The 15,298-nt window shown below is 38.1% G+C and overlaps 1 protein-coding gene across 1 annotated transcript; it reads right to left on the bottom strand.

Moving 5' to 3' along the window:
* Nucleotides 1–757: 757 nt before the first annotated feature.
* On the bottom strand, nucleotides 758–14,735 carry mpzl3 (myelin protein zero-like 3). Its single transcript, XM_053321407.1, has 6 exons — nucleotides 14,509–14,735; nucleotides 11,235–11,401; nucleotides 4,458–4,671; nucleotides 3,349–3,505; nucleotides 2,415–2,484; nucleotides 758–2,180 (listed from the first exon to the last, which is right to left on the bottom strand). Exons 1-6 carry the CDS (start codon nucleotides 14,576–14,578, stop codon nucleotides 2,100–2,102), a joined length of 759 nt encoding a protein of 252 aa, XP_053177382.1. The 5' UTR covers nucleotides 14,579–14,735; the 3' UTR covers nucleotides 758–2,099.
* Nucleotides 14,736–15,298: the final 563 nt, after the last annotated feature.

The raw sequence follows: 15,298 nt of genomic DNA, 5'->3' as shown, positions 1-15,298 counted from the left end.
CAGTAGCTGATTCTATTGTGAGTTCCTTTTGATAACTAATGTAATAATTCTCTCAGGAGGCCCACTTCCCACCTCTTAACTCGTGTACATCACGATGCAACCACAGTGAACCTGGGTGGAAGAGCAGTGAATTGACCATTTGTCCTACACACACAATGTACCAATGTCAGATTTTGATGAAACTTTGTCTATATTGGTTCTGTTCCATCCATCACTTTGATTGGCCAAAATATATACCTAGACAGTGGATGAATGGAAGGTTCAGCCATCGTCTGCTTCTCCTTTGATTCTGCTGTTTAGGAGAGTGTTGTATTTCACTGTTAAAATGTGTTCCCACACTTCCCGTATATGTGAGTATTTCCTGGCAGTAACAGCTGAGATACATGTGGATAAACATGGCAAATCTACATAATTTAATCTGGGGTGGATTGGGCCCTCCTCTCTGCTGAGCCCAAGGATATAATTAAGGTTGAGATAACAAGATATTTTACAAAAACATATGTCTTAATGGGGCATTTAGAGAAAAAAATGCTGAGTAGATGTACATTTGGAATGGTGAATCTGTGAATATAAGTGATACTATTTGGCAGTAATGATATTTTAACACATCAGCCTGGGGACTACAAGCTTTCTTCCCAATGACGTTTGTCCAGAAAATTGAGTCCAGGCAGTCAACTGAGCATTTTCTATCTTCAGTATATTTTTTATTTTTTTATTTTTTTCCTGGCTGACATGAGTAAGCTGTTGCCATGGTAATTCAGATGAAGCGGGAATGATAATTGTTTCACCATAGCAGTGTGTGAATTATTAAAACCTAGAGGGCATGAATGAGCTGAATGAGAAATAGAAACAAAATGGGACAGAATACAGACTTATAGCTTTCTGTGTGTTTTATTAGCAAGGTTATTTTCATTAGATGCTTTCATGACACTGAAGTCCCACAACTGCATAGATGAGACAGATGCTGCCGCAATTTGCGAGTGAATCTCAGAGACCCCTGCCTGTCCTTCAGGACAGTTTTTTAAAGGAATATTGAAGAACGTTCATGAATAGTGGAAGAGACTCATTCATGAATAGTGCAACAGACTAAACAAAGCAAGAGCAGAAGAAGAAATGGTGGCCGTATGCTCTCAGATCACAAATTGTCTCTGTTATAGAAGATGCATCGATTTAATTAAACACATTCTGTGGATGAAAGCATCTTTGTAACAAGTCATGTTCAATTCCTCACAAATCAAAAACCAATCTGCTCATTAACAATTTATTTAAGCAAAAATGTTGCTAAAATTTTTATCAGCAAAAGAAAGCTGTACATCCATAACCAAAATTCAGTTCATGTCATATCAAATATCTACATCCACAAGAGATGACATCCAAACTCAGACATCACCAAAGTACAACAAGCAGGGAGTTGGAGATGTTGAAATCATGACATCCTATAGTAATATGCAGGGGACTAAGGATACTGCAAATATAATGTATAGTATAAACACTATACAGTGGTCACATCCACATTCAAAATCAAACCATTGTGTTTTTTATGTTCAAATATTAAAGATATGACAGAAATGCTCCACTACAGGTAAACAAAGGTATCAACAGCTCAGGCAATAAATTAGACAAAACATATCTATCTCCTTCACAAGAGGAAATTTTACACTGACACACATATAAATGTTTAAGATATAAAATATATACTGCTAATCTGTGTGTTTGTGTTTATAGGGTCTGTTAACAGAATCAGCTGTGGACCTTTCCAGACAAAGTAAACAGAAAGTATCTCAGCTCACTGGTATTAAAAAAAAACAGTCAACTTGTTGTTGAGAGGGCTTGGAGACTTTAGGAGATTCTAGACAAAAGCCAAATCTTTATTGACATATTTCATAATGCTGGAGAGATATTAAAAAAAATACATCTCTTCATGTGTCTTCCAAAGCGGTCACCATGAAAAGTAATCATCACCCAAGTGACTGGGTAAGCGGTTGACTGTGGCACAGAAGATATGAATCCAGCATTGATTTCTGTTCAGTACCTTTCATTAAAAAAAGGCACCAGTGGGTCCATATACTGCAGTTACTCTTCCCAACCAGCAGGGTTCTCTAGAACTGAGACTCAGCATAGTCTTCATCCATAGGAGGCCTCTTTTTTATGCTGTAGTACTCATCCTCACCGTCTGAGTCCTGGGTAGACAGACGAGACAGTCAGATGAAGCCACACACACACACATATATAGACCCAGAAATAGAGAAACTACACTGAAAAAAAAAATCAATATTTTATAAACTCTCAAGTTCTGTTGTCAGACAGAGGGAATGTAAAATTAAACATGTGAAACAGATCTGGCAGACATGTCTCATTAAGTTATTTATGGGGTTGGAGGACAGTGAAGCATAATCAAATGTTTTGTACTGTACCATCAGACATAGGTCACAGCATGTGATCCTGCTTTCTCCAGCCTCTTGTGGATTGATGCTGTACTCCTCCCTGATGAATGCAGAATGGACAGCAAAGACAATAATCACAATGAGTAATCACAATAATCATACATACAATCACCATGACAAAGCTTGCCTGTTATTTTTGACCTTGCATTTACATGTTTCAAACATTAGTCTGAATGAGAAAAATGTCATTTCAGCAACAAGGTTCTTTGATGTTTACTGATTTACAGCTACTACTCTTTTTTAAAGAGCCCACTGACGAATCACACCGAGATTTTTTTCTTTCCTGTTGGTGTGCAGTTTACAGTAAATCATCTCATTGTGGTTGCAGGAAGTAAAGAACAATGTAGGAGAAATGCAAAAGAGGTGCGGCAGATATTATCTCGAAGTAATGAAAATAAAGAACAAAGCTGAAAACAAATAGAAATGTCAAAGAATGGCGAGCAAATTATGATAAATTGCCTTTTTGTTAAAAATAATAAAAGCAAAATGACCTTAAGTTGCTGCTGCTACATCCTTGTTTACATACTCCTGTCACTGTAATACAGTCGCCTGTTAAACATGTATTAGAACAGCGATGGCTTGTTTAACATTTATATTCCTGTATTAAATCAGCAAAAAGAGCAAATACCAGCTCTTGTGGACATGACTTCAAACCACAGTGCTACACTATAAATCAGCCTCCAGATTTAACTGCAGGACACGGCGCTTGATTCATGGCACCTTTCTATAACAAGCAGATCCTCCTGAAATCAAACCCTCTACTCTAACTTAAATTCTTGTTTAACCTTCATTAAATTAGCAATCCAGAAGCACGTCCATCAGAAGCATAACCATCAAAGCCTCCAACGACTAGCATTACCCCCAGGAGACCTACTTCAGCGATTGGTTGAATCAATCTACTCACCCCTCCGTGACCTCTATGGGTGATCTGTAGGATTTCGATTGGCTCCGTTGTTTCTTGGGACAGAGTATCCGTCCAATGAGAACAAGGGTGATGATAGCGGAGGGGAGGAGGATGAAAGCGAGCAGGACCGCAATATCAGAGAAGCGAATGCTGGCCGCTGAGGAGGTGGAGGATGTGAGGTCATTAGAAACACGTTAACAAGCTGTTACAAAGACTCACAACGTACAGCGCATAGCACATATAGTATTCTGTATCCAGTAACACTCAGTAGCAATAAATAATCACTTCTCAACTATTTAGTGGTGGAGCTGTGAGAGCCACTTAAAACAAAACAAAACTCTTACTCTCTCAAATTATTCCCCAAGTCTGTCTTAAAACAATAATGTCCCCCTATGTACATTACAGTTAATGTACATGGTACTCCTGTTTATACTGGGCTTTTAAAGAATTTCAATTTACGAAAACTGGAGGAAGTAACTGTGTATCTGTTCCCCCAATATATACTTATCAGGTGTCTTTGTTTGATCTGATTGTATTTAACTTTATTTATTTGACTGTGAAGAACTTTGTTATCTGAGATAGGTGCTATATAAATTAACTTTGCTTGCTTGCGTGTGTGCAAGCACGTGAAAAAAAAAGTCAACCTATCCTTTAAAGAACCCCTATATAGTATTAGTTAACCACATTTTAGTATGACTTCTAGAAATGTAGGTCAAAAACATTCATGTCAGCCTGTAAAATAGGGTACCTTACATCTAATCTAATTTACATCTCTGCCTCCAGCCATCTGCAGTCAGCTGACAGCAGAGAGAAACTACAACATGTGAGTCAATACAGCGAACATCATGACAGGCTTACTCAAAATGTTTGGATTAGTCTCTATTTATCCTGTTTAGCAGTAAACATCTTCCACTCAGCTGTGACTTTTCATTTACACAGTTATACAGTTTATTGTGAGATGAGCCAAATATAAACACCTGGGTTCAAATCAGGCCAAACCACAATGTTTTAGAACATGTTCTGGAACACTGAAAAGAGTCCAGACATTAAAAACTGCTATGCTACATTTGTTCAATTGTACATATAATGAGGTGGTAAGTCTCTTTTACCCTTTGGAGTGACAGTGAGTACAGTGTGTGAAGTGGTGGCACCGTGGACATCGGGAGGATTTCTGACAGAGCATGTGTATGTCCCGTTATCACTCAGAGTGGCGTTGATCAGAGAGATGGAGGCTTCCCCACGCGCAGGGATTCCTGACCACCGGATACGACCAGCGAACTGACCCGTATGAGGAGGGAACGACTGTGAGGAGAAGTGGAAAAACTGGAGGGAGAAGAGAGGATAAAAATACATTTTATTCGTTTGAAATAGATAGGTGTGGTAAAATGAAGTATGCCCTGAGCTAGGGCGTAAAGTAATATTTAATTAGGTGTGTTAGTGCAGGGAGAAAACACAAAAGTAAAAAAAATCCTTCTTGTTCAGAAAGCGTACAATAAGACTAATGACTCCTACATCTAAGTTATCTTTTTTTTTGGTTAAGGAAAAGTGTCTAGAGCAACAGGTGGTGAGGCAGATGGTATTAGAAAACTCACACGTGTGTACCAACTATGTAAAAATAGAACATTTTACCAACAGGTGTTACCACATTAGTGTGTTTTCATCAACAAACTACATCTCTGAATTATTCGCAAGAAAAGCTGACCCAGACCTCTCCAAAGCATGACATCCACAGTGTGTGTGTGTGTGTGTGTGTGTGTGTGTAATTGGAGGGGAATACAGTATATATGAACTAAGACTGTAGAGTTTATGTTTTTGTAGGATTAATGAGGCCCTAATTAGTAACCAGATAGGAAGTGAAGATGAGGCAGAGAGGTTGAGTGTTAATATATTTGTTGTCATCTCTTCTTTATAGGTCTTAGATTCTGCTTGTGTGCTGTTTGTGTCTTATGTTGTTGTTTAACCTTTTGTTTACTTTCTATACATTCAATTTAACACACTGAAAGCTCAAAGAGAGATCAAGTTGTGGCAAAGTAAGAATGAGACAAGCAGAAAAGACTAATACGTGGGCCTAACCCAGGGTTCATGTACACTGAGTTTGTTTATGTAGTGATATGAATAACTGCACAATCTGGACTGCAGAGTTCAGCACTTGTGTAGAATCTGAGTCGAGTAAGGATTGAAATTAACTTGTAACTTGAATGAGTAACTTTGATTAAAACTGCTTTAAAAATGGGTAAAACTTTTTAAAAGACCAAAAAACAAAAGATTACAGAATATAATTAGTATGCAATTAAGTAATACGAGCAGTCAGATATTCCTCTTCTCAATTGCATCTGGTCTTGACCTGGTTGAGTTAGATGAGGAGCTTGAAAGCTTCAATAAGCAGAAGCTTTCAGAATATTTGCAGGATAAGATCAGAGCCTCACGGCCATCATCTGTACTGTCAAAGCAAACCAGAGGGAAGCTATCGATTTCTTCTCAAAACATTATGGATGCTTTTTCAGCTGCCTCATGTTTGACCCAAAGTGTGTTAAAAAGACACAAAGCCTCCCTAGTGAGTAGAAAACATCAGTTTTTAGTATAATAATGGCCTTCTCACTCCAGGACCTTTATTATAACAAGTGGAGGGTTGTGAATATTTGTCCTAATTCACATCCATGGAAAGTCACACTGTGACTACTCCCTTCACAGTTTCACATCACATTCAACCCATTTATACATGAAATGTTCCAGAAATAAGAGACAAACTATTTGAGCCAATAAAGACCAACTTGTCTTTGTGCATTTCAAAAACAAAGATGAAGCATTACAAATTGTCTGCTGTTATGGTAAAAGTTACCATGTGGCTTTTTCAATCGTGCATTCAGCTTTATTTAAAAAAAAAAAAAAAGAGTCAGCATGTTCTTCACAAAAAAGACCAACCTCAACACTGGACCCAGATCAAGTTAAAGTCTCTAGAAAAAAAACCCCAACAGATCAATGTCTCAGTTTAAACACTTCTGGCACGACTGTTGACTCAAATCTGTCTTTCACATCACACATTAAAAAGAAAGTCGCAAGGAATGCTGGCCAGTTTCAAATTCACGAGGAGCTGCATGACCACTAATGTAGCTAAAATGTTCATGAATACAACAATCCTCCCACACACCAAGGACTGCCTGACAAGTTAGGGACACACACGTCAATAAAACCCACTAAAGCCAATAAAATCCCTGTAAAAAAATAAACAATAAAAACCTGAGAAAAGAAGCCACGAGGATACCATCAATATTTTGAAAAAGCACAATTTACTAAGCTGGGAAAACATGGTTAAATACAGTAGACTGTGTCCTATTTTCAAGGTATTACACAATATGGCTCCTCCACCACTCTGTACCTACCTCACATTAAAAACAAGCTCAACTACTAGATCGAGGAGATTATCTTATTCCTAGAAGACAATGAGTCGATTTCCCGGACAGGGATTCAATCTAGTCCAAGACTAGACTTGTGTCTTAAGAGCTATCTTGTCATCTCTGTGTAGTGCAGGCTTTCTTTGTATTTGCATATTTTCACTGGGTTTATTGTTCATTCTAATTTCAGTGCTTTCATGCATAACATTTGTGCTTTCAACTATATTCTTGCCCAGGGACTGCAGCTGAAAACGAGCCTTTCTGGTTAACTCTGGTATATTTTCAGATATGTTATTTATATGCACTGTCCCTGTCACACTATTAATGGACTCAGAGGATGTGCCAGATCAGGATGTTTCTTTATCTGAAGATAGGAACTTTCCAGGCAGCAATGTAACACATGTGAGTACAGAAAGCCTTGTGATATTGCTCTAATTTAAACTATTATTCTAGAGGTACTTTGCGCTTTAAAACAAAATGAGGTGAAACTCACTATCTTTTTATCAATGCCACACCCAGTGTTACATCCCATTTTAGACTGCTGGTGTGAGTACTAAATCAATTCCTCATCGCCCTGTAACCAAGCTTCATGAAAACAAATGCAGCCAATAAATCAACTCAATCTGAACTATTTAAAAAAAATCCAAAATAAGATCAGTACAAGCTTCACATGTTGCCACAAATTCCATAATTTACCTGAAAAAGGTCCCTTGCTAAAGTTGCTGTCATAATCTACTCATGTGATACAGCATAAAATACTAGATCCCATTATAAGAGTAAAAGTAAAGTATAAGAGTACAGCCAAACTGTACAGTATATACTGTATATGTAATACATGTTCTGTTTTTTTAATGTACAAAGCATTTGTTCTGTTTGCCTTACTTATAATTATTACAATGTTTTATAATTAATGATGCAGCCTTATTCAATGAGAACAGCGAGGTTAATTATTTCAGCAGGCTGATGTCATTTTACAGAATAAAGTTCTTCTGTTAAAGTGTTTTTTACAAGTTTTTTACAACCACATTTGAGGATCACTGTAAAAATAAAAGTGTGTTAATGTATAGATTGTGTGTTAATATTTATTCTATTGAGATTTTTTTTACTCCCTAATATTGCTATCTGCTTTTATTTGAAATGCAACAAAACACACATATTACACCGGAAACAGTGTGTCAGGTTAATGGTTAATGGCCCGGTAATGATTTCACTGAACTGGACCAGTATATTAACTCTAATGGGTTATGAGTTTCAATTGAACCTTTTAAAAGAACACAGTAACTTTACATAGTGTATTTGATGCAGTGTGTAGCTGTATGCTTACTCCAGTCACAAAAACCCTTCATCAGAGCTGTCGCTGTGGGCAAATGCTACGCCCAAGTCACAGTAAGTCTCACCAAGCACACTGTCCTCTGACTCTGTGTCAGTCCCAGAGTCAAACAAAGCATCATCCTCTGTTCCATCCAGTAGAAAAACAACAAAGCTAGTGAATCTTTTAGGCTTCAGATCAGTGCTCATACTGTGTGTTGCAGCCACAGCTCAATAAAACCTGCTCATATTTGGCATATCGCGTTTCAACATCTGTTGCTGTCTCAAACTAGTATCCTGAAATACTTCTGATCAACAGATTGAATCAACACCTGCCAGTGAACCTGCCTAATGGGCACTGACACTGCTGTTTATGATGTTATAGTTCATAACTGTTGATGCTCACATGATTATGTTTATAATTATAGTTATTGTTATAGTTATCATTCTTAACGTGGACAGCCTTTTACATACCTATAATCATATCTAGATGCAACCTCTCTGTATGTTCCTGCTAAATAGGACACACCGGTGTGTAAGACACACCCCACTTTTAAATGGAAAAAAGTTGCGTTGAAGGTGTGTCTTTTCATGGTAAATGAATATAAAAATAAAAACAAGCACTTACATCTTAAAATGTGTTAAATCTGTGTTTTCATAATCAAATCTATATAGTATGTACAGGATCTAGATGTATAATTATGGCGTGAAAAAACTATATGCCTCCTTATACTACCTAAGAGTTTACAGTGTCAGCAAAGATAACTGTGTATGGCAAAAAAAAAAGCAAAAGCAAACACAGATTCACCTGAACAATCACTGCCACAGCTTTATGGTTTTACAGCCTATAAACTGCATTTTTCAGGCAGCCTGATTGCTGGCATAGCAGAGATAAAGCTAGTCCTGCTCACTTATTCATCCTCGGCTAATCATTTGAGGGCTTGGCAGAGCTCAGCCTACATGAGAGCAGCTTGAGTCCACTGACTGTATAGTCTGCTCAGTCAGAAAACAAACATAAGACCCAATGGTGCTTTTAAACTCAGGAGATACAGCAAACACTGCCAAGGATTGTTTTCAACTGGGGCCACCTATGCTCCAAACCTAGACGATCACTTCATAGCCAGCATTGACTGGCTTATTAACGACAGTGTCTAAAGTTTTAGATCATCATAATGGATTTATTTTGAGCATTATTCAGCAGAATTCAATTGCCAAATCCTCTAATTATACCACCAGCTTCCACTAATATTTGATTTAACATTCAGCCTCTCTTCTCCAATCTACAAAATTAATTCTCATCAGGACTGAGGTTATTATGCAAGCCACTGAAGCACTGCAGCAATTCAGATTGACACTAAAGCTTTCGCTGCAAAACTATATTTCTGATAGAGCTTTTCGCATGCTTATTCATGCTCTTTCCCAGTGTGATATACGGCCAGGGACACACAAGCCAATAAACCAGCCAAAACTGCTAATGAAATTGGATGGAAAGTAAATGAAGGCATAGAAATAGAAATTAGAAACTTCCAGACTCGGTTCCATCAGTGGACCATATCAGGAGACTGCTGCACGTTATTTATCTGTGATAAAGAGAACAAACCAGTCGGGCTGGGTTGAATGGGAATATGGACACTGGCAGTTTTTTTAGGTAGCAGATGGCACACCTTTTTGTTAATACCTTTGCAGCTTTGTGAGGTAACACCATGCTGTCTGCTGACTGAGACAAACATGCAAGCTAACACCCTCCCGATATAACATTCCTCCCTTTACACACTTTGAAACCAGACTACTACATCTTAATGACTCCACCAACAGCACTCCATATCAGTGGAGCCACAAAACATTAGGCTTCACTTAACTCTGAGTGCTCCTATAGGAAATTATGGCATATACAGTTGCAGCTACCACACTATGGATTCCAGTGGTCCAAATACAATTACATAAAACCACATTTGATGGCTGTCTTCAAGTCAAAATGGAAGTGCTTAAATTATGTGGTAGATTTTAGTGGATTAGTCACTGAAACTGAACCCTGAGTGTGTAGGGTTAAAGGACTGAGTGCAGTTATGGGTTGGGATGGAAACATTGGCTCGCATTTAGAACAAGACCGCAATACCACCACAAGAGGAAGGGGGATTAAGGTATCTGACCAGCCGGGGTTTCCTGGGAAAGCCTCTGAAAGACATGGAGGCTGGGTGGGAATGTGAGGTGAGGGATGCTGATAAATCATACAAACACAAAGTATTTCCATCATGGCATATTGTACATGCAGGATAAAAAGTCAGCAGGGGTAAAGCATGCTAGAATGCAAATAAAGCAACCTCATATTCAAATAAGTCATGTTTGTAAAGTGTGAGCAATGAAAGTCACATACCTGCACACTTCATACAGTCTGTGTGAGGTGAGAATATAATGATGCCTTCAATTCAGTGCATATTAAATCATTTAAACCTGAGTTGGACCATGACTACCAATTATTTTCATTATCAATTAATGAATAATTTAGTATATAACATGTCAGAAATTGGCACAAAATATCCATCACAGTTTCCCAGAACCCAAATTCATCTTATTATGATATCATAAGAAATCCAGCAAATGAATGGAACAATAAATTGATACATTTCTCGCTATCAAAATCAAGTAATCGCTTCAGCTCCTTTTGATATGTAATACAATCCAGTACAACCAGAGAATAAGTGAGTTTTTCCCTCAGGATCGTAACCCAATTAAAAGAGGAAAAACCCATGAATCTGTAACCAGATAAAGTTAATGAACTTAATACTTTGAGACTTTCAAATGCACCTTTTTTTTCTTTTTTGTTTTAGAAAATCATAGATGGTTTCTCCAGCAGTGAAATGAAGTGTAACTATCAGTAGCATTACATTCATCTCTTTTCTTCCTATCTTGCATCAACATTCAGCTAGTACACTGTACAGTGTCTGATTCTTTGTTCTTTTAAAGTGTAGGAGTTTATATCAGACCCAAGAACAATCAATACATGTGTTTTAAAGATATTTCTCTCCGCAAAATTGTCCTGGGAAAAATGAGTTTCTCACCAATACAAGTACAAAGAGAGTATCTTTATATTCTGAATGGACTGCTTCAATGGAAACATGTTAAGTTTAACTGTTGCAATAATATGTATGATTCAGCTTTGCTCACACAGTAGTTCTGTATACTCACTGCATGTGGTGTTCCTCCACTCTGGGGCCTGTATGACCAGTCCACGGTCATCTTACTGGTCGGTCTACTGGTGGAGGTGAAAGTGCAGGACAAGGTGACGGTGTCCCCTTTGGATGCATGGATCTCTGCTGGAGAATTCACTGTGATGGAGGAGACTAGGGAAGGGGCTGTAGGTGAAATAGAGAGGAGTTAAGAAAAAAGTGAAGGTGGAGTGACAAAGAGGACAGGGGTGAAAGAGGAAATGGAGGAATGTAATATGAGACATTGTGAGTAACATTTTACTCTTAATGTAAGCAAAACAATAAATAAAAATCTTGGTAGCATTTATAAATGTGCCCACACTGTGGTGGCATGTGACTGTCAGCATGGCAAATTCCTTTTGGTAGACACTGAACTGAGTGACACTCTAATAGAGATTTCACACCAGACTCTCTTGTTGTATTTGACAGACTTACTACACATCTGTCTGTCAGGGGCCTTCAACTGAAGATAAAGCTTATGTCCCTGAGCCTCTCTCTCTTTTTTCATGGATTTCACTCATTCTAACTGCCAAAAAGGAGGCCAGCCCAAGCAGTGTCCACAATTAATCATAATTGACTGTGAATAATGACAGCTTCTTTAGAGAGAGAGCTGGCATAACCAGACAATATTTGATAAAATAAACTCATTAAAATCATTTTAATGACTGTTGGGTTCAGCTGATTTCCATAACAACTGAAGAGAGATGCTGAAGCACAGTATGCCAGGACCACTGGTCTAACACAATATTCACAAACATGAATGAATTCACACTCCTTTATTTCTAAAGATTACATGCTAACCAGAGTGATGTGAAAGATATTTACATATATGGGAATGATCACTGAGTTCAGTTGAGCATATGAGCTCTGTGAGGCTTTGCTAAGGCACTGCACTGATTTGAGCTAAATGTTTTATGTAATATTTACCAGGTCCACAATCTTTGTTTAACATTTGCTAATTGCCACGTCATACAAAGTAGCTGAGGCTGATGGGGATGTCATTAGTTTTGCAGGTGTTATTTGATTTAATTGAGGTCATAATTAAGCATTTATCTTCTAGGGACATTCAATATATAACAGTAACCCATCTGACAATCTGACAAGAGATTAATTCACTAATTATCTGGTCTCTAAATCAACACAATATAGGCTACTAGAGCATAAGCAAACATCATTAAATAACTTGTTTTGTCTGACCAACAGTCCAAAACTACAAATTATTAAATATACTATAATTTAAGCAGTAAAGCATTCAATTCTCACATTTAAGAACCAAGCACAGTAGGGAGAAATACAAGAGCCTAGTAAGCAACTGCCACCAACAAGACTGAAGGGTACGGTGTTTTCCTGTGGAAGGAGGAGGAGGGCAATCTACAACAACATGAAGCCTGCAGGTGGCTCTGAGAGAGTGAATCCATGGGAGAGTGCACACAGGGCACAAGCTGAGGCTTGATCAACCTCATCTGGGTCACCTGAGTGAGGGTGTCTTATGTCTGAAAGACCCAAACCCCTGATGACCTCAGTATACCTTACTGACAATATGCCCTAGCATCTGTGGCACTGCAGTAAAGGTTAGCAAATCTTGAATATCTATAACAAAATTCATGACAATACATTACTAATAGTTGTAAAGATGTTTATATAAACTAAAAGTCAGGAAGCCTCTTCCTATGGCGATCATGAATGTTTGTACAATTTCATGGTAATCTATCAAATAGTGGGAATGACGCCAGTGCAGCTAAAAATAAAGATGGTTTTAAAGTTCAACCTAGCATGGAAAACTGCTTTTTACTGGGGGGGTTTGGGGCTTAAATGGAAAAAAAAACTTCCCCATTTCAAAGCAAAGCCACCAAATCTTCTTTTCTCCCAGGAGGAGGCGAGAGCAAAATAATCCCGGCGATCACATATGTGATCTTAGATTGACACCACTGGATCCCATCAGAGACCCCAACAGCTCTGATGAGGACTAAGTTTATCTTACACAAAAGAGTGTGAGAGATATCATGCAATCGTCCTGGTTTATCTACAAAGACTCCGGGGTGAGCACATCAGCAACATGAACAAAGCTATCTCTTCATAAAAGTAGAAATCAAGCAGCCTGAAACGCTCTTGAACTTTAAGACATGATAGATGCTGACAGTCTTGTAATTAGTGACAGGATAGGAAAATTGGAAGCTCTTCAGAGATGATGTTGACACCTGGTTTCATGAACAACAAGATGTCTGGACAGTTAATTCAGTACATTGAGGGGGGGGGGATAAAAGGAGAGAACATCATCTTGTTAGAGTTTCAAAACAGTCCTGATGTGACCTTGGCAAGAACAAACAACATGTGTACATCAACATGTTGCCAGGCAAAGGACAAAATGTAAGTATTTATCAAATTAATACTGCAATGGCACTAATCCCCCTTTATATTTTCATGTGGACTGTGTTTCTGTCTAAGCCAACAACACACAGTTACTTGACTTCTATGTATCTCATTTTCTATTCCCTCAATAAAAGGTCAGATCTTTCAGAGAGAGAGAGAGAGAGAGAGAGAGAGAGAAAGGCAAACAACTGCCCACAGTTCAGAGCCATGTTTGAAATGTTCTTGGCAAAAAGACAGTGCTCTTAACTCAGTGCATACCAGTTGTCAGAATCCCTCCAAAGCTTGGCTTTTACACCGGCCTGTCATTATTATGGGCTGTTCCTGTATCCACAGAGGAAACTACCTTTAACTTTTAATTTTAATTTCCACTTAATCCCCACAACATGAATTAAATCCTTAATGAACCTACATATTCTAGGACTTGAAGTTGCTGGTGAATTCACTGTGACTGGATCGATGTTTATCTGCGTACTTGTGCTATATTCTCATGGCAAGTCTATGTTTGCTGTTCACTTGTGTAAAATGCACAAGATTTTAGGACTATAGCCTACAGTTAAGCTAAATAAAAAGGAAAAAGTAGGCTTATGACTTTTGATAGAAAGTAGGCCTACAGTACTTTCCCCCAGTAGGCCTGAAACGTGCGATGTACTATTAGTAAATCATTACTTGCTATCTACTATTAGAGGGGGGTTTTTTTGTTGTTGTTTTTTTTTAAGTAAACTATTCTTTTAACATTATTCGACGTTATTGAAAAAACAGAAAGTGTCAGCAGCAGCAGCAGCAGCCTACAGAAACAACAATAAGCTGACGCAGACAAGTTTGTCCCAGTTGAAACTTGTAGTGAAACAGCGACATGACAGCAGAGCTCGGGCCTGTTTACTCACCTAAACAACCGACCAAATACAGCAGCAAAACCACGTTCAGAGCGCTATTCCTGTGGCTCAGTCGATGCATTTTAGATATGAAAAACGGGTTCACTCGTGTGACGATATTAAAAAAAAAAAAAAGTCCCAGCTACGTCAAAGTTTCAGTACAATTCCGTCCATAGTCTCTTTTCTCGTGACTCAGTGTCTCCGTTGCGCTGCGGACTCTCCTACCTGACAAACAGGTGTATCAGGAAGTGAAACTGCTGGATCACTGAAAGAGTAACTGCGTAGAAGTTTGGAAGGAAACACCCTGACGAAACATAAAAGCTGTGATAGCTGCTATAAAGATTTTAGGACTCAGCAGTTTCTGTAGGCTAGTAGTGGATCATTGAAATGGGCATCTGAGAGCTTCACTGTATTAATCTACCAGCACACATGCATTAATATCCTACCATAATATTATTCCATAATGCTAATTTAGGGTTGGACTATGTTTTGGCAGTGACCACAATGTTATTTTCTAACATTCACATCACAGCTATCTATGAACTGCAGGAATGTTGTAATGTAGGGTAGATTAGGGTAATGTGGGACACTTTTTTGCAATTCTGACTTTACCTTATTTACACATGAATCCAATACATAACACATATTTATCATTATGAAATCCTGAGATGTTTCTTTGTTAAATCAGAAGACAATTTTTGGATATTGTACTCAAAAGGAACATGGCACTTATATTTATATTCCTTATGCCAAATTGTTTCAGAATGTGTCATGTGGGACACTAACTAGTGTTTTTAAGCTT

This window comes from Scomber japonicus, chromosome 6 (assembly GCF_027409825.1).
Source record: "Scomber japonicus isolate fScoJap1 chromosome 6, fScoJap1.pri, whole genome shotgun sequence".
In the NCBI taxonomy this organism is placed as follows: domain Eukaryota; kingdom Metazoa; phylum Chordata; class Actinopteri; order Scombriformes; family Scombridae; genus Scomber; species Scomber japonicus.
This window is presented reverse-complemented; position numbering and strand designations above follow the sequence as displayed.